Here is a 20,157-nt window from a genome sequence, read left to right as displayed (position 1 = left end):
TAGGTGGGATATCGGGGCAGCCCCCACCGTCGGTCTATAAACCTCCAACTCCTGAGCCGCCACTGCCTGGTGTAGGAGTCTGGACAACGCATCTGCACAGAGAATGAATAAAAGAGGAGATAGAGGGCAGCCCTGACGTAACCCCCCCGAAGACACAAAGAAGTGGGACGGTGAACCATTCACCAAGATAGCAAAAGAGGGAACACGAACACAGCCCATCACCCACCTGATCCAAGTCTCATGAAAACCAAATGCCTGCAGGGACTGCTGCAAAAAATCCCACCGAACCCTATCATAGGCCCTCTCCATATCAAGCTTGATCCCCATCAAGCTCCTCCTCATCGGAGCCCTGTCAAGATCAAACATAAACTCCTGGGCAATCATCACATTATCCGAGATACTCCGCCCACTTAAAAAGGTTACGGACGGACTGCCGAGTTCTTTTCACGGAACCATCACAGAATATTTAATGCCGTACTGCCTACCTACTTCTCCGGAGCCCAGGCTTGGCTTACTACAGCCGGCCATAAAATCAAAAAACAAAAGACTACATAAAACCTCTGGCAACGACGCATGATCCGCACAGACAAAACCTTTCGAATGGTGAGCAGTAAAGAAAGCAACCCAGTTCAGAGACAAATCAAATAAGCCGCTTCTTTATTAGAACATTGATGCCCACGAAGTCACCAACAAGCCTTCCCTGGCTGGTCCTTGCCAGCGTAGAATTCCAGGAGTCCGGGAGCCTGCAGGGTCACAATCCAAAACGAGTTGCAACCCAAATGGCATGAGCTGAAGAACTATAGATTTGGCCATTGGAAAGCACCGGAAACCAATGGATCAGAAAACGTCAAAAATTTCAGCAATTCTATTTGGGATGATAACAAAATGAGACCTTAGTATTGCCCAGGCATCGTCACCGCCCACCGTGATGGAAATGGCATCGCCAACTAGATTCTATTTGCCGAGTCCTGTCTTTCTTTGATGGTTACATATCTGAGTCAGGTGAAGAGAACACACGAGTAGCAAGTCGGTTCCCACTCTTTTTTGGTTGACATATGAGAAATAAAAAAAAAAAAAGTTTCGATCGACAGCAACATTTTTCAACTATCGGCAGCTCAAAATAAGTCACCATGCACTTCAGCAAGGATTTCTCCAGAATATTTTGGATGCAGGTCTCTCACTCACACATAAAAAAGTTTGCAGACAAACTCCACTTCTTTAGACTCAAACAAGCGGGAAAATATCATGAGTGGTCTCCATGACACATTATCTGATTGAATCTGAGCCTGACTCGCAGGGTAACACCTACCATTCTGGCTCCTCTGATTTTATGAACAAGAAAGAAGACATTCTGGTAATCTTCTGAAGATTTACTTGGATTTAGAACTGAAGACCACATTCTCGTGCAGCGTTAGCAAGTGCTTCTATGCGCCCGTGATATAGGTAACCGCCACGGTCAAAAGCCACCTTGCTGATCCCTTTTTCCATGCAAGACTTGGCAATGGCTTCACCAACCTTCTTTGCCGCCTCCTGGTAATGAAGAAAACAGGAACATGAGCTTTTGTTAGAAAACCATTTAAAGCAATAATAAGATCGTGTAATCTGCATTTCCATTGCTCAAACATATGATTTCCAGTTAAAAAGCATTTAACTTTTTTACAGTACAGGGATGCTATCATTATGGGATTATCTTTTTAATTGGTCTGTGGAACATCTGGTTTCAGATGAATTTTCACTAAATCAGAAATCAACTTGCTCCTTTGTTAATACTATTTTCAAGTCCAAAGATTGACCATGATTGCAAGAGCTACCCAACAAAGAAGGTTATCCTATTTTCCAACCAGCCTCCTAGCTTTCCAGGCAAGACTCCCTTTAGTACAAGGATGCTTTCTGGAACCAAATTGAAGGGTTGATGCTAGGTAGAAAGCTCGCCGTACTCAAACTTCTGGAGATCAACCTTGGCCTGTAGACTAATTAGGAGAATATAGTTGGATCAGCGTTGCTTTGTTATAGTTTGAGAGCCTGGTGATGTAGCCTTGGCTTCCCTCTTGATACCTGATTGGATGGTTTATTTTAAGAAATGTATACCACCATGCGAGTCGAGCGATTGAACAGCACTTCGGTCAGAAGTGGTGAATTCTAGGCATTTGTTTCCTTGTAACCAAGCCTTAAGTAGAGGAACTTGGCTTCCCACATCAGCAAAAATGCTGACCACGGGAGCTCCAAAGTAGAATTCGTACGAGTCGGCTTTAATGCCAGCTTACTCATTCCTTCCTTACAAAATGGGTCATTTAAGCAGTACTTAAATGATGGTATCACTACTAATAATTTAATGATGATCTTAATGCCTAAAATTTTTTCACCTACTTCTTAACACTAATATGGAAGCAAACACACCCTTAGTATAGGCAAGAGTATTTGTCTCTTACAACTCTCAACACTGGCTATTGTGAATTGCTCTGACTGCTGTAACTTTTGCAATCTAGACATTATTAAAAGATGTGGTTATTTATAAAAAAGAAATGTGCAGCAGAAAAAGAATTTAAAGAGTACACTATACATTCTAACAGCCTAAAACAAAGAGACTACATAGGATATAAATGCTTTTCAGGATTACTTCAGAACTTACAATTGTGGGTCCAGAAGTGTAATCAACTTCCTCTGATACAGGTTTCTGCCTTGTTGAAGCGGAAGCCAATGTATGCATCTTAGTATCATCAATCACTTGCACATATAGATGCTTACTGGAACGGAAAACACTCATCCTTGGCCTTTCTGGGGTACCCTCAACCTGAAGAGTAGAAAGATACAATTATTTAGGGGAAAATACAGCATCATCAATCCCAGCAAGGGGGGAAGAAAAACAAAAAAAGAAGCAAAGTCTGGAGAGGACATTTGGGAAACGATACATGAGTTTATCCTATGTAAAGAATTCGAACATTAAGCACACTAGGCATCATAGGAAACATTTAGCACACTGAAAACATTAACAAAAGTAAAACTGAATTGTTGACGTGATATACAGCAATGAATGCATGAAGCACAAATCTGAGGAAATAAAAAAAAAACTGTACCAAGTGCACAATTAAAAGAAAATGGAAAGGAAGTTAGAAATGGGGGAAAATGGCTTTAGTCTTCAGAAGACTCCACCATTTTCTTTAGAACATTGTCACATCATAGTCAGCCTCATGCTATTTCAGCCTTTCTAGATCGATATCTCCAGGAGGTAGGATCTGGATCCTGCCCATTTGAAGCCATCTCAATTCACATATAACATCAATCTAAAAATGATATGAAACCTGGCATGATGCCATACATGGTTGATGAGACGAGCTTAGGGAAGTTTATGATGACTCTTGAAGATATATGCAAATTTGCACCTAAACCCAGAATATAACAGAACCAACTATGGCTCAGGATTGTGGAAGATTGATGGATTAACAGTTGATGGAAGTGCATCTAAGATCTGCATTTGCACATGAAAGAGACAGACAGACAGAGAGAGAGAGAGAGAGAGATGATATGCAAATAGGAAGTATTTGTGAAGCATTGTTATACTCCAACTGACAACAAGAATAACAAGATGTTTTTTTTTTTGGCATATCTCCAATGAACTGGAAATTCGGCATGTTGTTTTCAGGGTACAGCCATTTAAGCATAGAAGAATGCTATTGTTACAGTAACTTCTACTGCAAATATTTTGCAAAAGCAGAGAATTTGCTCAAGATTCACGCAATATAGAAAAAAAAAAGGTGTCCCAGTTTATGAGGCTCCTGCCATTACGGAGTCTCAGGAGGATCAAATGTACACAATGTTGCTGTCGGACATGGTAAGTTGTTTCCATGTGTCAAACTTGTGACACCCAAGTTACGATGGAACAATCTTATCATTGTGCCAAGGCTCACCCTATTAAGACCCACCCAATGTGATTGTTTTTCTCTGAGGTAACAATAGGCATGGAGTGCCTAAAGAATTTTGTTGATTTGCAGTAAACAAATTACAAAATGAAGAAGATAAAGAAGAGAAAAAATAATAGTAAATTACAAAGAACTCCACTCGTCCAGCATTAACTCCTTTCACTCCAAGCATCTTAAGAACTTTCTCGTGGGAGTTCTTCTCCGAGACAAGAGGTACCCAAGCCTTCGACGTTCTCTTCACCTTTCTGATCAGATCCATCTTATTGGCAGCCGCTCCTCTAAAAATTCGATTGTTCCTCTCTAGCCAAATTATCGGAAGTTATTGCGGCTATCAACATATCCCAGCCTGACCACCCACATTTCTTGATCCTCTTATTTCTCCAATGACCCCAAAAGCCTTCCACTTCCTTCAGGACAACCCCCATCTTTAACAGATACCAGAAATACTTCCGTATACCAGCAACTGAAGGACACCTCAGGAACAGATGATAAACAATTGCCTCCTCCTTTCCACACTAAACACAGACATGGGCCAATTCAATCTTCTCTTTATACCATTGTGTATTAGTCTATATACCTTTGCGTATTTAGCATTACGCTGACTATGTTTAAGGAATGACACTTTTCAATCCTTTGATCATGTCAATTACATATGTTAGGTACAAGCATCTAATGCATAACTGTATTACATGTGTAAGAATCTTAATTCTACATGTAGTTGTCAGTCTAGAATCCCAGGCTTACAGGACAAAAAATGTCTGATCAAGTGTATCTAAACATTGTTTTGGCCCAAGCAAAGTAGTCTCTCTCTCTCTCACACACACACACACAGAGAAAGGGAGGCCAAAGCCCAACTATGCTTTATTAGGTAAGCAAGGAATGAAAAAAATACAACAGCCTCCATAGAGGCAAAACAAAAAACTAGCAAATGGTTACAACTCAGGTACCAGCTGAGAAACTCTAGACCACCCAAAATTACACCATTACAGCAGATACACCATTACTTCGAGAAAGAAAGAGCCTTAAAAGGATACTTTTCTTGAGTGCAACCTGTATCAAGGTACTGTTCCTATCTTTCCACAATCTCCATCATAACACCATCACCAAGAGTTCCCAGAAATCATGAAGATTAGCTGGGACCCTCGGCTTTCCAACCCACCAAAAGGAAAGAGATAGAAGGAGAGTTGGCATTAATAGCTATGGTACTTAAAAAACTTCCTCCAAATCCCTCTAGCAGAGCTACAATATATCAGAATATGCCCTATTCTCTCAGACCGAGCCCCAAAGAACCTACATCCCGCATTGATGGCTCATCAAGGATTTCACGTGTATTTATCCTATTTTTTTGTCACCAACCAAATAAAAATTTGAATCTTCTGAGGAACCACTTCTTTCCAAAGGCCAGCAAAGGGAATTTAAAGCCACCCAGCGATTTTTTTTTTTAGTTGAATGAAAGTAGAGAGAGGTAAGGATACCTCCCGCCTAAAATTTATTTAGAAAAAAGCAAAACAAATTAAGAGCACCAGTATTGATGAAGTGGTAGGGAGATTTCGCTAAGAACACTTCAATCCTGGCAGATCCTTTCCTTCAGACGGAGCCATTCAATCAGCTCAGCAAGTTTAGAATATTCCTCCTCGTGAGAGCGTACATAGTGGCCTCTACAACTCGATATACTAAGCTTGCGAACGTTTCCACAACTGGGAGCTAACAGAAGCATTGATCTTCATACACGACCGGTACAAACTTTGGAAAGCCTATCGGGAGCGGAGTATTGCTTAGCCTGGTATCGCCTGTGGTTTCTTTTTGAGCCATTTTGTCAAACACCGATGGGCATCAATCAGCTCTAGATCGAGCTGAAGGCGCTAACAACTTTCCTCTTAAGAAATACAAGAATCGGAAATCGCTCGCTTTGTTGAATAAAACCAGCTTCAGGCAATAGGGTTACGAGGCCAGGAAATGACGGCTCTTTCAGTTCAGTTCAGTTCATTCATCGCATTCTCTCATTAAACAATTGACTGAAAAGAAAAGGAGCACTTCTAGTAGTACGCGTTACCTTCTTTCGGACGCGCTGGTGGCGGGCGGTGCGGTTCTCTCTGGGGGTCGCGGCCTTGGCCTCGATGACCGGACGCCGAGCAAGTGCCCAGGTCCTCGCAGGGAGGGGGAGGGGGAGGGGGAGGGGGAGGCGCTGCCCGCAGAGGAAGGCGCCGCCGCTCTCCATAAGAGACGCTGCTGCCGTCGCCGACGAAGGGGAAGCAGCAAATGGCGAAGCAGAAAGGTACATCATGGAGGCCTCTCTCCGCCGTCTTAACTTGCTCTCTCACTCTGTTTTGCTCTTCCCCAACCTCCGCAAGACCCACCTTATCCATCCCACTCCTTTCAGTGTCTTCCTGTGGGAGCTGAACCTCCACTAGGGCATGCCACGTGGAGCGATGGACGAGATCAACGGCCAACAAATCCCTACCCCTTCTCCGTAGAAATTCGAGGTGCCATCACCTCAGGTAAGCTGACCTGCACTTTGCCTTCCTCTTAATAGTAATGTCGGCTGCTGGGCGCCGGTGCTCCCGCCGCGCGGTCGGAATCCTATATATACCCCACCTCTTTCTCTCCAGTTCAAAATTTAAAGAACCAAGCCGTCTCTCCCCCACGGTGAGAGAAAGAGAGGGATCGCAGTCGTCCCCTGGTGATTTGCTCGTCTCTTTGCTGCAAATTTGATCTGAGATCTCTCGGAATTCGATTCTTTTACAAGTTTCTGATCTTATTCTACCGTAAACTCTTTTAGTTTTTTTTTTTCCGTTCTTGATCGATGGATCGATCAAATTAATTGTAGATGAGTTGCTGTCAGGTAGATTGGATCTGAGAAGCAATCGATCGAAGCGATCACATCCGATCCCTCATTTGCCGCTGCTGCTGGATAGACAGTTATTCGCAATCGATCTCCAAGTTCGTTCCCAACGGTACTATCCCATCGTCTTCTCCGTTTTCCGCTCCGAATTCCTTCATTTACACTGTCCACTCTGCGGATCACGGGAGAGAGACACAGCGATGATCGGTCGTTGCTCTCGACCGCATTCCGGTGATAGGATCCGGTCTTACATCTACTTTCCTCGGCATCGTTCTGGAGAATTGATCTCTGCCTTCTGTTTCCCTTTTTGACAGCAGCAGTGGGTTTCGAGGCCTGCAGGCACGCTTGCGGGCAGGCAGGTGCTGGATAGCTTGCACAAGCGCTTGAAATTGACGGTAGCGATCTATATATGCCTTCTCTGTCTCTCCCTGGACTTCGTGAAAGAGATAGCTGGATCTAATTCGTTTCTTTATGTTAGGAGGAGGGAGGCGGAGAGGCGGCCGCGGAGGAGGCGGAGAACATGGCGGCGTCGGCGGCCGGATCGGAAGAGATGGAGCTCAACATCCAACGCATCCTGGAAAAGGTCGACCACTTCACCCAGCAGGTATGTGAGTAGGATTTCCCGGACGTCACGAGCCGATTCAGATCAGACGGCTCTGCCGGTCTTCTCTCATAATAGATGGGGACGCTTCCCGCCAATCAGTATCCAATTCCCGCCCAATGACTTGCCATCCATCCATTTGGATTTGGGTGGTTCCCGCCCGTATTTCATGGTCCATCGTGATCGTATTATAGCAATGGTCTTTTGCCGATTGCATGTTTAATAGTTACGGTAATTTTAATTTGTCTGACCATCGATGCCACAAAAAAGTTTTTTTTTTTTAAAAAAAAAAAAGTTGACTCTGTCGCAAAAGCGAATCATTTTCAAATTATCATCTTTTCATTCTTTTTTAAAAAGAAAATGATTGGTCATGTCCAGTTTGGTATAGACCTAGGATGGCTAGCTGTGCAGCATTTAAAATAAGGTAGATGTGGTCTTAAGATGCATGATTCTGTAATAGGTTTCGGACTTGCTAGAAGCGGCGAGGACATTATTCAAGGATCTGAGCAATGAATTCGAAGAGCGTTTGATCACGTGAGTGCGACGTGTCGTTCTTTCGCTGACTCTGTTCATACTCCAAAGGGCTCTGAGCTCTTGGCGTGCGAAGTCGCTAGCTCACAGCCTTTCCCTGGCGTTCTTTCTTCGGTTGCTTTCTCTTTCTTTCTTTCTTTCTTTCTTTCAGAATGCACAAGGAGCAGATGGCCAAGTGGCAGGAAGAGATCAACGAGCTGCGGTTGCAAGATGCATCGAACGAGGCAGCTCGAAATCTTCTGCAGAACGCTCAGTACCATCTTCTTCAGAACGTCCGTGAGGACACTTGAGGTGCGGTCATACGCACAAGAAAACTAGTTTTTATCTTCCCTTAAGTACCTTAAGGTGGTTTGCCTACGCTGTAATTGGTTTTTCACCATGCAGGTGCAGCCAGCCCAAAAAGCATCCTAATCCTGCTACTCCATCAGACGACCCCCATGAATTGGCACCGTTTCCTGCTAGGATAGTTGAGACTGGAACAAATATAGCACTGAAAATAACTGAGTTTCTGAGACTCGATCTATCATAGAATATAATATGCTCTCTTTGCAGATACACTTGCAAAAATCAAATTCAGCACTTATACAGAAGGGAAGAAAAAAGGGAACTCTTCTTCTCTGGTATTTGGGAGTCTTGAGTCTCTCGTTGTTTAGTGATACAAAGCGAAAGTATACAAATGTCACTACAGCGGCTAGAGTGCCGATTTCTCCAGCTCATATGCACAAGGGACGTGATGCAATGGATGGCCCTTTCTGTTTCTTTCCATTATCCTCCGAGCCAGCGAAACCTGCTTGCCAACGACAAAAATATATGCCTTGCCTTTGCCCCCGGCTCCACGAGCTGTCCTCCCAACACGCCGCACATACTCACTTGGATCGCGAGGGAAGTCAAAGAGTATCACATGGTCCACATTTGCAAAGTCAATGCCTCGCGATGCTCTGCAACAGGATCAGTCGGTTCCAGTTAGTAATATGCCCACGAGCCCTCATCCGTAATCAAAAGAAAGCATGATGATCAAAAGACCATTAATCTTTTGAATGGAACAGGATGAAAGGGTTGGGTTCGGAGCATGATACAAAAAAGGAGAAGTGAGAAATATGAATGGCTTCCGATAGTCATGGAACTGAAGAGTGTCCTAAAAAAGTGGTAACAGAATGCAATTTATAACAAGCATAAGCTAATGTTTATTCCCTAGTCAATTTTATAGTGTGCTCAATAATGGCAATCTATTCTCCTCTATATTTTTCAAAATTTGATTTCCAGAAAGAGAATGAATTCTTGGTGATCAAATCAGTGAGATCTACCCTCTCTTCTTAGGTTTTGAAATTAGCCCGTCTGGACATTGGATTTTTCAAACTTGAAAGAATGGCTTAAGTGCACAGACCAAGGAGGAGGCAAAAAAGGTTTCAAAGTACATGTCCATAATATAAATATTCATGCCAGTTTACCGAAAAGGACAAATATGCATGACAGTATCCGGGCTGTTCCTATGAAGCCATGGGAAAATCTTGTGGAGAACATCTAATCGCATGCAACTTCTACGTCAGGGTAAGAGCCGCTGGTATCAAAACAAGATGCAGCTATGAAGGGATGGAGAAAGAGAAAATTTAACAAGTTTCACAAAGCACCATCACGACAAAAGATTATACAGCTATTTTACCGAATGCTATTTTCCAACCATCAATCTTCCTCTTTTTGACATTCTCGAGACAAGCAGAATGTTCTTCAATGAATAAACTCAATTTTGCATAATATTAGTATAAAAGTCTGGCTAAATTGCAAGCCAAACACAACCGCATTTCATGCAATTTAGAAAGTGGATGAACTGGGGATTGAAGTATTACAAACAACATTCAGTGATGAAAAGAAGAGAACCTGTAAATGACAGCACACGACTTCATAAAACTGATGCGTACCATAAACTTATAAATGACAAGGGAAAGGCAATGCCATAATGATATTTATATGTCAGACTGTGTTCTATTTGCAAATTAGATTGTTGTAAAAGGGATATTAAGAGAAATAGCTTGTGCCTTGTTTCTCTTACCTGTCAGTGCAAATCAAGAACATAGATTCTTTTGACTGTGAATCCAGAAACTCCTTCATGTTCGATAGTCGTATTTCCTGAGACAATGCGGCATGGAATGGCAAGACTTTAATGTGCAATCCTTTCCTATCAAAGCGTTGCAACACATTCTCCACTTTTCTGCATGTCTCAATCTGCAAAATGAAACAACGAAACAATTGTGGAGCGGGGGTACATTGTTGTGACAAGAAAAAACAGGGATATCAATTACAAAGTTGTTTAAAGGGTTTGACAATATTTGGCTTGCTTGGTTGACATAGAGACAAACAAGAGATGGAATAAAAATCAGGTCTGGATTTTATTTACCCTGGAGCAACACAGATAGTAAACATTTCAAATAAAAGATATAAATGATAGTTTTTCTCCCTCTCATCCATTTGCTGTTTAATTATCTAGTCATTCTACAATGTGTTAAGCCTGAAGCTAAACAATGCTTGGAATTGACTCGTATATGAGCTTGATAGTTATTGAATAAAAAAGAAGGAAAAAAGTAACCAAGTTAATGAAAAGAAAATCACCAATAATCTGTGCAATATTGGTATAGGAAAACCGAGAGAAAGAAATAAATTCAAATTAATTTATATTTTCATGTATCAATAAAGGAAAAAAGGAATGCCTATGCAGGAGGGAGGTGAGCATGTGCGTTCGTGCACGCGCGTGTGAGTGTGAGAAAGAGAGAGAGATTACCTTGTTGCAGAAAACAATAGTTTTAGGAACCGAAGATTCTTCTACAAGCTGCAGAAGAGCAGATTTCTTATTTTGAAAAGCTGTATCTGGATTTTTTTCCTCCCCATCATCTCCACTGCAGTCTACAAGAAACTGCACGTAAACTAACCCAGTCATAATCATATAAAATGTTCCCAAACCAGGTATGTGCTGTCAGTGCATTGGTTGATAAGTTAGTGTAGGCAGCATTCCTTGTGACAAAGAAATCATGGTGATTTTAGAAATGTGCATGAAAAATGAAATCTGAACCATCATCAGATGTATAATAAATAAGGATTTAGGAAAACCCAGGCAATGCTCAGCTGAGAAACAAAATCAGTCCCCTGTACTCTCAGACAAGTAGGGGCAAGTCTGAACGAGTAAATTTAGCAATCAGCATACTACAAATGAGTCCTACATCACCAGAAAGGTAAAAGTATATATGTTTCGTCAAATTAATCTGCTTCTGATGATTCTGAGATTTACTTGTTCTTATTTCAATTGCTTCATGTTGGGCAAGATCTTGGTTTCCATTAGTATCAGGGATTCACTGATATGAGACATGCAAAATCCCGGCCCTTATTATATCAGCTGATATGAACCTCCAAGATATATCCAGTGCAATATGAATATATCAGCTGAGATTTCTGATCACCTTTCTACTATCTTAAATAGAATTTCTAATTAATATTATCTAAAAAATAATGTTAAAAATGGTTGCTAAACACCATATCAGCTGAAGTTCTGTATTTCAATCCTAGTATAGCAGTTGAGATTTTGGAAAATCTTGACGCTTTCCAAATTTCTCCACCTTCCATCTTGACTTAGATAACCCAAGATCTTGGTTCATCTCAGTCTGGGCAACCTACGATTAACGGTACCACACCTTTAAAAAAACCCCTGCTTATTATGCAACTAACTACAGGGTTGATTGGGAATGGATTTTTTTTGTCCACAACTAAAAAAATAAGCAAAAAAGGCAATTTGTTTTAGAATAATCATAAGCTACAGTTTGGTAGGGCCTGGTTATTGCATCACAATTTCTGTTAATATATGTATCTGCATATGTCTAGCAACCAACACAGACTTCCTACATGCTTGTCCAAACCATATTATTTCTGTCATCAAAAGAGGAGATATCTACGAAATGAAGCACCCAAGTTTTTTCTTTTTGGTACACAAAAAAAAAAGAAGCAATCTAGTTGTCTGTTGCAGCACTTGTAGTGACAATGGCATCCTATGGTGACCCTGATGATGATAGCATTAGGCACATGCAATTGGACACTGGTGTATCACAAATATTGTGGGACTACTACTCATTTAATAATGGCATACCCTTATTATACATGAAAATGCTTGTTTAGGGCTTGGCTTGCCTCACATCTGAATGTAAGGTTTTCCAAGAATGCCTTAAGCTCATCACTGAGGCTCCAAAGTGGGAAGAATATCATATTAGAATCTGAAAATGATTCTAAGACAAACTTGTATCAGAAATCAAAAAGCGTATTTCAGCGTATAAGGTAATTCTTTTCTATCTGATAAGATTCGTGCCAAATAAATTTTAGAAATGGACATAAATGTGTTTTATCTAATTTTTATTTCCCTGTCTAAAATTAATTTATATCATTAATTATTTAACAACATTCTCTCTCACACACAAGCATATACGAATATATTAATGTATAGAGATGATGACATATAAACCCCTCCCATGCAAACAATGAGTTTCAGGGTTCATAAATATTGCCTTGATAAGACCCATATCCATAATGCCTTACAACATCTGTACCTATGTAAACCATATTATGAAAATAAGAAACATTATTAAGGCCTTATTTGGATGTCCTGAAAAAAGTTACCAGAGATAATAATACACTAGTAACTGAATGACCCATCATCAGAATACTTCATGAAATTATTACCCTGGTATATAATTCGTTAGCTGTTCGGCTTCTCACGTTTTTTATATGATATTTTTTTTAATCATGAGACCAATGCCCCCAAACCACATCTGCCACCTCCCCCAGAACGGCACCTCTTCTTCCATGGCCAGCCCATGCTGAACTCCAACCATGGAATCTCCACTACCCCAACCCAAGCAGCAACTCTCATTCTATGGTAGCTGACCCTCAGGCCAGGGCATGCTGAATGCATGGAAGGCACAAGCTGCCAAAGTCTCTTGGCTAATCTTTGGCCTTTGACCATCCATGTGGTTCATTCCTCAATGATCTCGTCCTTGAGAAACGCAACAGATCAAATGAGCCAAAGTCAATTCGAGTTGGTGTGAGGCAAAAGAGGTGAAAGGCAATGAGAGTGATAATAGTGACAGTGGTGGTGGTGGTGGTGATTATGATGATGGTGGTGGTGTGCTGGTGAGGTAATGCTTTTGGTGTTAATGCTAGTGGAGGAGGATTTGGTGGTAGCATGATAGATTCAAAGAAGAGAAGGCTTATGATTGATGAGAATGTGCAGTCCTTCATAAAGCCATGGCTTAAGTTAAATATTTTCAAATAGAGAATGCGGTCACCATGGTGCGGATACCACATGGAGAATATAAAAAATAAATTTGACTACATATATATATTTAGGGGTGGCAATTTATGACCCAACCCGTCAACCCGACCCGATTTAAGCAGGTTTGAGTTCGACATAAATAGATCTGGGTCATAAATGGATCGACCCATCTAGACCTGTTTATTAAATGAGTTGGGTTCAAGTTTAGACCTTTAACCCATTTAACCCATCCGTTTAATAACTGGGTCGGATCATAACCCGACCTATTTAACCCATTTAAGACCTGTATAACCTATTTAAAACTTACTTAATATGTTTCTATCCTATTTAACCTCGACTCGCTTAACTTGTTTAAATCTATTTAATCCATTAAAAACCTACTTAACTTGTTTAACCTGACTTGACATATTTAATAAATTAGGTTATGTGGGTCGGGTTAGGTTATCTGTTTAATGAACAGGTCGGGTTCATATCTGAATTTTTGACTTGTTTAATAAATAGATCGGGTTTGGATTGATGAATTTTTTATCTGACCTACATCCGACCCGACCTGTATCTAATCCGACCCGATTGCCATCCCTATACACACTAACAATGATGGTGGTGGCAATGAAGTTGGAGGAATTAGGATGGGTGGAGGTGATGGCTACACTAGTTGTGGCAGTGGTGATGACGTCAATGTGGAGGTGATGGTGGGTATTGGAACCGCCAGAGGAGGAGATAGGGAGGGCGTGACAAGGATTGGAGTTGGTTGGGTTGGGATCGCTGGCAGGGACATTGAGAGGGGATCTCAATTCACCCAAGGGGGTCAAGGTCAGTAGAAGGAGTCAAAGACGCCAGATCCATTACTTGAATATTGAGAACTAAGATAGTGTTGCAGGCCTTGAAAAACAAAATTAGCATCCATCTTCTAGAATCATGCATTCCATTACAAGGAAAAAGAATGGAAAAAAAAGCAGATAACTGGAAGCCAACCTCTTCAAGCCCAGAGCTTGTACGATGCATGCCAGGTCCCATGATTACTTGGCAGTCAGGAAATACTTCTACTAGCTTGTTGTAGATATCTACAGGAAGAGTTGCAGTGACAAAAAGATATTGTGCTGACATGGGTGCAGAACTAATTAAGCTTTGAAGAACTTGTTCAAATTCATCATCACCAAATAGGATGTCTGCTTCATCTAACACAACACTGGAATATCCAAGCAATAAGAGCATCAGAGCAAATGAAAAAAGTAACTTCTGCTGCATGACAACCTATGCAAACAATAACTCTAGTTTCCTGAAGAAATTAAAGCAAGAAAAAGAAAGTCAATTAGCAGAAAGTAAAAATTCAACTAAATGTTAGTATCTCCTCATTCTCAAGACAGCAGGAAAGAGGAGCAAAATAAGTCTTTCCTGCAGTAAATTACATAATACTCCAAACAGCATGCCATTCTTTCTGGACCTATACAGCAAATACCGACTTTTACTGTTGTTAATCGAGCTCCTGACCCACAATAAAATAGAAACAAACTCCTTAAGATTGGTGGACTTTATTAAAGAAAGTCAAGGAAATAGCTAAAAAAGGCAAGGATATTCAGCGTAACAACCCTCAAGTTTTTTCAATGCGCATGACTTAAATATCCAAGTCAGACAACTACAAGTAAAGTTGGTTGTAGGCATAAGCCTCATGAGGGGCTCCAAGCCACCAGTCATCTTCAAAAGCTGTATAGTGGTAGCCTCATGCTCAAGCATGGGAATGTTAAAACATCAGACTTTAAGGGAGGAAACTAGCAGCATGATTGATACCTATAAAGCAGGAGTAATTGTCAAATTAGCAACGAACTACAACCATTCTTTTATTAATTTTATAGGGATATTATAGAAGAAAAAAAAATTATGAGACACAATTCCCTTAAAATATGCATTCAGGCATTCATACATACATACTCTTCAAAAGTTGCTTAATTGCTTCTCATTTCTATCAAAAATGAAAATTAGATGTATGCCATTAGCACGGAATTTCAAATATGCCCATTAAAATTTACAAAATTTGTATGTAGTAAGGATAATAGCAGTCTGTGCCAAGTTACTGTCAATACAACCAAATTAAGCTTACAGCGATGAAAGTTAACACAACAAGGTATGAAGGATATGCATGCAAAAGTTTATAGACTTTTAGAGAGGTATAAACTCTTTGAAGGGTACATACACAAATTTGGCATTTTTGTGGGATTTATAAAAAATACCCAGTTAAAAAATGATAATGCCCAAAAATTAAAGCTTCCTTCCAATGTCAGCTTAAAGATAAGAATCCTAATAGAGTGGAGAAATTTAAACATGCCTTACCATTTGAGGTTAGTCAATTGCAGATGTCCTTCATGAAGTAAATAAATAAAGCGACCAGGTGTTGCTATGAGTACATCCAACTCCTGTTCAAGATTTTCCAACTGAGTTTTCTGTCGAAAACCACCAGTTGCAGCCATTGATCTAAATGGGACCCCAAATTTTGCTACGGCTCGGCAATTATTAAGGACCTGCAAACTTGGAATGCAGCAGATAAAGTAAACAATCACCTCCAAAAAGGTTCATAAAAAGACAAATTCAAATAGAATATCTTAAACGCAGATTCAAAATTTGGTGATATACTGTAATGAAAGCTCTGTAGATGCAAGAACTTTCCTTGCTCCAATTTCAGTACAGAAAAGTATGTGAAACCAGCCATCCACATGGGGGCTTCTACCATTAGACAACTAGCAAATGATGGTAAACATTGTATTAAGGTTCTTTAAAAAAAAGTTAACTTGTCAATATATCTGATCAATTTGCATGATTCATTTTTATTAAGTAGGAAGGAAGAGGGCATAGTGAGGCTAGTGCCTTCAATAAACACTGCATTCCCTTCAATAAACACTAACGCATTACTTATTATAGAAATTCAACAAACTTGATCTACAAGACCCCAAATATTCGTATTTTATACAATTCTTTTCCTCAACATTTTAACTGTCTCCTTACTAGGCTTTGGAAATTCTACTTTTAGTAAGCATATTTGATATTTCATTCAAACAACAGAATAGACTAAAACAGGTCCAATATGATGACTAAAAGATTGGCTTTGTGAACATCATATTCCTGTTAACAATTATATTTTCTCCTGATGTTAGGTTTCCATTTGATCATGACAACTTTCTATGTATTCCAAGGTATTGACGAACTCATCCCCTTTTTTGCAATTTTTCCAAATTAATTAAAAGCCTCCAGTCGTTGTTGAACATGGCTTTCCATCAGCAGAATGAAAAGAAGCTAAGAAAGAAAGAAAACAACTAAAAATTGTTTGCTAAGAAAATGATAATGAAAAAAGAAACTAGCTCAGACAGAAACATAAAATATAGAAGACGAGAGTATCTCCACAGTCTTCATTGCAAATACCAATAAAACCGATATGACTAATACAAACTTATGCTAAGCAACTAAAATATAGGCTCTAAGAATTAAGAGGCATATGAAGAGAAATAGTAAATACATTATCTTCATAGCCAGAACCAACCTGGGATGCCAGTTCAGCAGTAGGCACCAATATTACTACTCTAGGACTCCTTGATAAGGATTTCCCAAGCCCTAGTACTTCTTCTTGTCTTAGATTTTGTATAATTGGAGCAAGATATGCCAGCGTCTTACCAGATCCACTTTGATCAGCAATAATGCAACTTTTTCCTTCTAACACAGGCCCATATGCCATGGCCTGCAGCATTCAAAATACAAACAAAAGTTATACTAGAGTAGATATTGAAGCAAGTATTTTGCTATCTAGGTTTGGCATATTGTTAAAGAAGAGTTACTTTTAAAGGCACCTACCGAGTGCAAAACAAAAATAATTTGTATATTGATGCAATATGTAGAAGTCAAGTGCACAATCAAAATACTTGATCCATTATTTTCTTTTTCAGAGGTAATGCAGCATAGAAATTCTCCGCGACCAACATTTCATGATCAACCAAAGTTCTGATTTTTTAAATCATTCTAAAAATGTATCTTTCTTGGCCAAAAGGATCTTGAGCCAGAAGTATTATCATTCTATAAAAAATGTAAACCAAAATCATTGAAGCATATAATATTGGTCATGTAACGATAGAATCAGTGTTTCCACAGGCATAAACCAGTCGTGCCAACAACATGCAATATCATTCTGGGTTGTGGAGCACCTGAATATGGGATGGGCGAAGGAACATCTGACCCCTCAGAGATTCTATCATAACATCGGTGCAACCCAGATCCTTGAAAGATTTCCTGCTGAAAAATCCACCGTCAGTAGAGGCTTTCCGGTGCCGTTTTAGCTGGCCAGCAGCAGCGCTCTGTAGGGAAGCAGCACCTCCCCAACCCCTCGAGGAAGAAACGATCCTTGGAACAGACACATCTACCTCTTCATCCCTTGCATCTTTTCTGGATATGAAGTGCACAGAGTTTGTATTCCCAACCTTTTCATCGGTTAGAACACTATCATTCGATTCCTTAGGCTGGAGCGAGCCCAAACTAGTCTCTGCGTTTCTGAATTCGGATGAATCCATACGGTCAGCATCATCCGGACCCAAGATCCTATTACTAGGAGCATTTTCTTTACTGTTTCTCTGCGAGGACTTCTTCATCAACGCTTTCACCTTCGGGGCCTTTAATCGACCAAAACCTCCAGTGGAGCCACCAACACTTGCCGTGGGCTTACAACCGATCTCGGCAACCGGTGCAGTCGCCTCAACTCCTGTGGTATCAAGAAAGAAAACCTCTGCGACCTTAGGATAATTATTTAGGGGGGAAGAATCTATAATCTATCAAAAATAGAGACTTGGGGAAAAAAAAAGGCCTCACCCTTCCGTGGCCTCTCCTCGTTCCCAATCCCGGTTCCTCCCTTTCGAGGAGGCCTCCACGAGAGGACCTCCGCCGAGGGGATGGGCGAGTCGGGGCCGTTCTCCGCTCCCCCCCAGACGATGAATTTGTCGCCGGTCTCCTCGTCGATCAGCTGGTAGGCGCCGGAGGTCTCCATCGGGATCCGCTTGTAGGCCGCGCTCACCTTCCAACCCCTGCTCCCTCCACCGGGAACGGTGGCAGCGGCGCTCCAGGTGGTGGCGGTAGACCTCCGGTGGCGGAGGAGGAGGAGGCGGCGGGAATGCCGAGGGATCCCATCGAAGTTTAGGAGGGTTTGAGGGGCTCTCGCGAGCATTTCTCTTTCTCCTGGACAAGATTTCTTTTTTATTTGAATTTTAGGGTTTATTGAAGGGTTTAAGGAAGCGAAGAAGACGAGAGAAGATGCCCCCTGTCTCTGCGCGCTCGGATAAGGATTGCATTATCTTTGGATCTACCATAAAAAAATTCTTTTTATCTTTTTGATCAAAAAAATTCTTCTTAAAAGTTCTCTGTCTACCACCGGCCGCCGCATATTTTTTGGCATGGTAAAACTCTCTCGCTTCCTTGGCGCAGGGCACTAGTTTAATTCATCTTTTTGATTTCCAATAAATAAATAACGTAGCAAGAAAATAATAAAACTACTAGATTTTAAAAATTACTTGATTCCTTTTTTTGTTATTGAATTTGATAAAAAAATTATTTGACAAGTAATCCATTTAGACCACTTTATAGGAATCTGACAAGGGTTAATATCCTATTGTGCATGCTACTTCTTGATGTGAAAGCACAAAGCAACTAAACAATCCATAATGTATGAGGACAATAATGTTTCAACATTCAACTCTTCTTAATTAAATTTAAAAAGATATCATGTGAAAGACGATTTTAGCTGATAATATCATTAATTTTTCATCAACATCCATATTTTTCTATTACAATAGTCATTTGCAAAATATCCAAAAAAAATGTATGGACAATAATAGAGAAAAAAAATAACAGTACTTGCTCGGATCACTATTCATTCAATTAAAAATATTTTTAGCCAGCAAAGTTATTTGAATTCCAAATAATATTATTTTATTTAGATGATCCAATAGTGATTATCATTTTAGTTAAATATGCAATATTTTTAAGAAAATAATAAATATATAGTTATTTTATTTAAATTTTCATTATTGGTATGATACAACGTAATGAAGGCTTTTAAAATCTTATAGCAACTATTATGAAATTATAATAGTTGAGAGTGCAAATTGATTTCATCATTAATGTGAATGGGTCTGAGTTCCGTAGGTGAACATATAAGCCCTGCCTTCTCTGTAATTAATGGATAATTTGCATGTTTTTAAATAATAGAATTTAAACTTTAATTCAGGTAATTAATGGAAAATAGTAACCATGTAAAGCTGAACATCAAGATGGACAAATTAGCAGAGGTAACAATAAAACTTCCTGCTTAGTGATTGTTTTTCATGTACCAAATGCTGAAGTATAAAAGTTTAGCCAAGATAGAGCATAGAATTTAACATTATAATTAATCACATGCTTTATCTAGAAAATCACTGTAATCATTATATAGATGATGCTCGCATGCATGCAAGCGCACACATCTAATGATTTCCAAGTATCAGCCCTTAGTTATTATTTTACTACATTGTAGGTTATATTCTTTATCATTTTTACTATTCAACTATTAAATAATATTTTCAAACTAACCTATCGCATCACTAAGAATGATGATACAATATATCACTTTTCATGCATATTCATTTGGCATCTAGAAATTAGCTACTCAGTGTAGGGCCACACACTGTGCGCATGGCCCTGCTTTTTTCGCCACTTCACTCGCCGATCACCCTTATTTAATGAAAATTTTGTCAATTTGATGTATGGTGTCACTTGGAAGAAAATATTCACAATAATAGCTTGCTCAATATAAATATATATATATATATATATATATATATATATATATGATCTTCAGGGCATACAACGTTGGCTACTCAATAAGAGCTGGGTGCTACATGTGGTCTTGCTCATGGCCCCATCTTATATACGGGCTAACTGTACGTGCATGACCCAA

General features: G+C 40.0%; 3 protein-coding genes across 4 annotated transcripts; 1 reads left to right on the top strand and 2 right to left on the bottom strand.

The window, feature by feature from the left end:
• Positions 1-1,068: 1,068 nt before the first annotated feature.
• EMB3105 (Ribosomal L18p/L5e family protein) lies at positions 1,069-6,438 on the bottom strand. The gene is made up of 3 exons (XM_039123067.3): positions 5,971-6,438; positions 2,630-2,791; positions 1,069-1,530 (listed from the first exon to the last, which is right to left on the bottom strand). The coding sequence occupies exons 1-3, from the start codon at positions 6,199-6,201 to the stop codon at positions 1,381-1,383; spliced, it is 543 nt and encodes a 180-aa protein (XP_038978995.2). The 5' UTR covers positions 6,202-6,438; the 3' UTR covers positions 1,069-1,380.
• Positions 6,439-7,242: 804 nt separating this feature from the next.
• LOC103695591 (knotted 1-binding protein) lies at positions 7,243-9,142 on the top strand. Its single transcript, XM_039123123.3, has 4 exons — positions 7,243-7,363; positions 7,821-7,894; positions 8,043-8,182; positions 8,276-9,142. The coding sequence occupies exons 1-3, from the start codon at positions 7,280-7,282 to the stop codon at positions 8,179-8,181; spliced, it is 297 nt and encodes a 98-aa protein (XP_038979051.3). The 5' UTR covers positions 7,243-7,279; the 3' UTR covers position 8,182; positions 8,276-9,142.
• Positions 8,383-18,627, bottom strand: LOC103695587 (DEA(D/H)-box RNA helicase family protein). Of its 2 annotated transcripts, none has more exons than XM_039123027.3 (8): positions 18,039-18,627; positions 17,381-17,931; positions 16,726-16,920; positions 15,525-15,712; positions 14,172-14,385; positions 10,665-10,796; positions 9,939-10,111; positions 8,383-8,829 (listed from the first exon to the last, which is right to left on the bottom strand). In XM_039123027.3, the coding sequence occupies exons 1-8, from the start codon at positions 18,388-18,390 to the stop codon at positions 8,583-8,585; spliced, it is 2,052 nt and encodes a 683-aa protein (XP_038978955.3). In that variant the 5' UTR covers positions 18,391-18,627; the 3' UTR covers positions 8,383-8,582. The 2 variants fall into 2 exon arrangements, with proteins under 2 accessions (XP_038978955.3, XP_008775176.4); XM_008776954.6 differs by having other exon boundaries at positions 17,381-17,955; positions 18,039-18,591.
• Between the last annotated feature and the right edge of the window lie 1,530 nt (positions 18,628-20,157).

Source organism: Phoenix dactylifera, chromosome 2, assembly GCF_051530095.1.
Source record: "Phoenix dactylifera cultivar Ajwa chromosome 2, Ajwa_hap1_PhDact_Kaust_v1.1, whole genome shotgun sequence".
Classification (NCBI taxonomy): Eukaryota; Viridiplantae; Streptophyta; class Magnoliopsida; order Arecales; family Arecaceae; genus Phoenix; species Phoenix dactylifera.
This window is presented reverse-complemented; position numbering and strand designations above follow the sequence as displayed.

Bases quoted from the DNA above. Each gene is read 5' to 3' on its own strand.
- LOC103695587 (XM_008776954.6), bottom strand. From the start codon at position 18,390: ATGCTCGCGAGAGCCCCTCAAACCCTCCTAAACTTCGATGGGATCCCT. The intron at 14,386-15,524 runs GTAAGGCATGTT...TGGATATTCCAG, and splicing joins CAATTGACTAACCTCAAATG to TGTTGTGTTAGATGAAGCAG. The intron at 10,112-10,664 runs GTAATCTCTCTC...TTCATTTTGCAG, and splicing joins CTATTGTTTTCTGCAACAAG to ATTGAGACATGCAGAAAAGT.
- EMB3105 (XM_039123067.3), bottom strand. From the start codon at position 6,201: ATGATGTACCTTTCTGCTTCGCCATTTGCTGCTTCCCCTTCGTCGGCG. The intron at 2,792-5,970 runs GTAACGCGTACT...TCTACTCTTCAG, and splicing joins ACCAGCGCGTCCGAAAGAAG to GTTGAGGGTACCCCAGAAAG. The intron at 1,531-2,629 runs GTAAGTTCTGAA...CTTCATTACCAG, and splicing joins ACACTTCTGGACCCACAATT to GAGGCGGCAAAGAAGGTTGG.
- LOC103695591 (XM_039123123.3), top strand. From the start codon at position 7,280: ATGGCGGCGTCGGCGGCCGGATCGGAAGAGATGGAGCTCAACATCCAA. The intron at 7,364-7,820 runs GTATGTGAGTAG...ATTCTGTAATAG, and splicing joins TCGACCACTTCACCCAGCAG to GTTTCGGACTTGCTAGAAGC. The intron at 7,895-8,042 runs GTGAGTGCGACG...TCTTTCTTTCAG, and splicing joins TTCGAAGAGCGTTTGATCAC to AATGCACAAGGAGCAGATGG.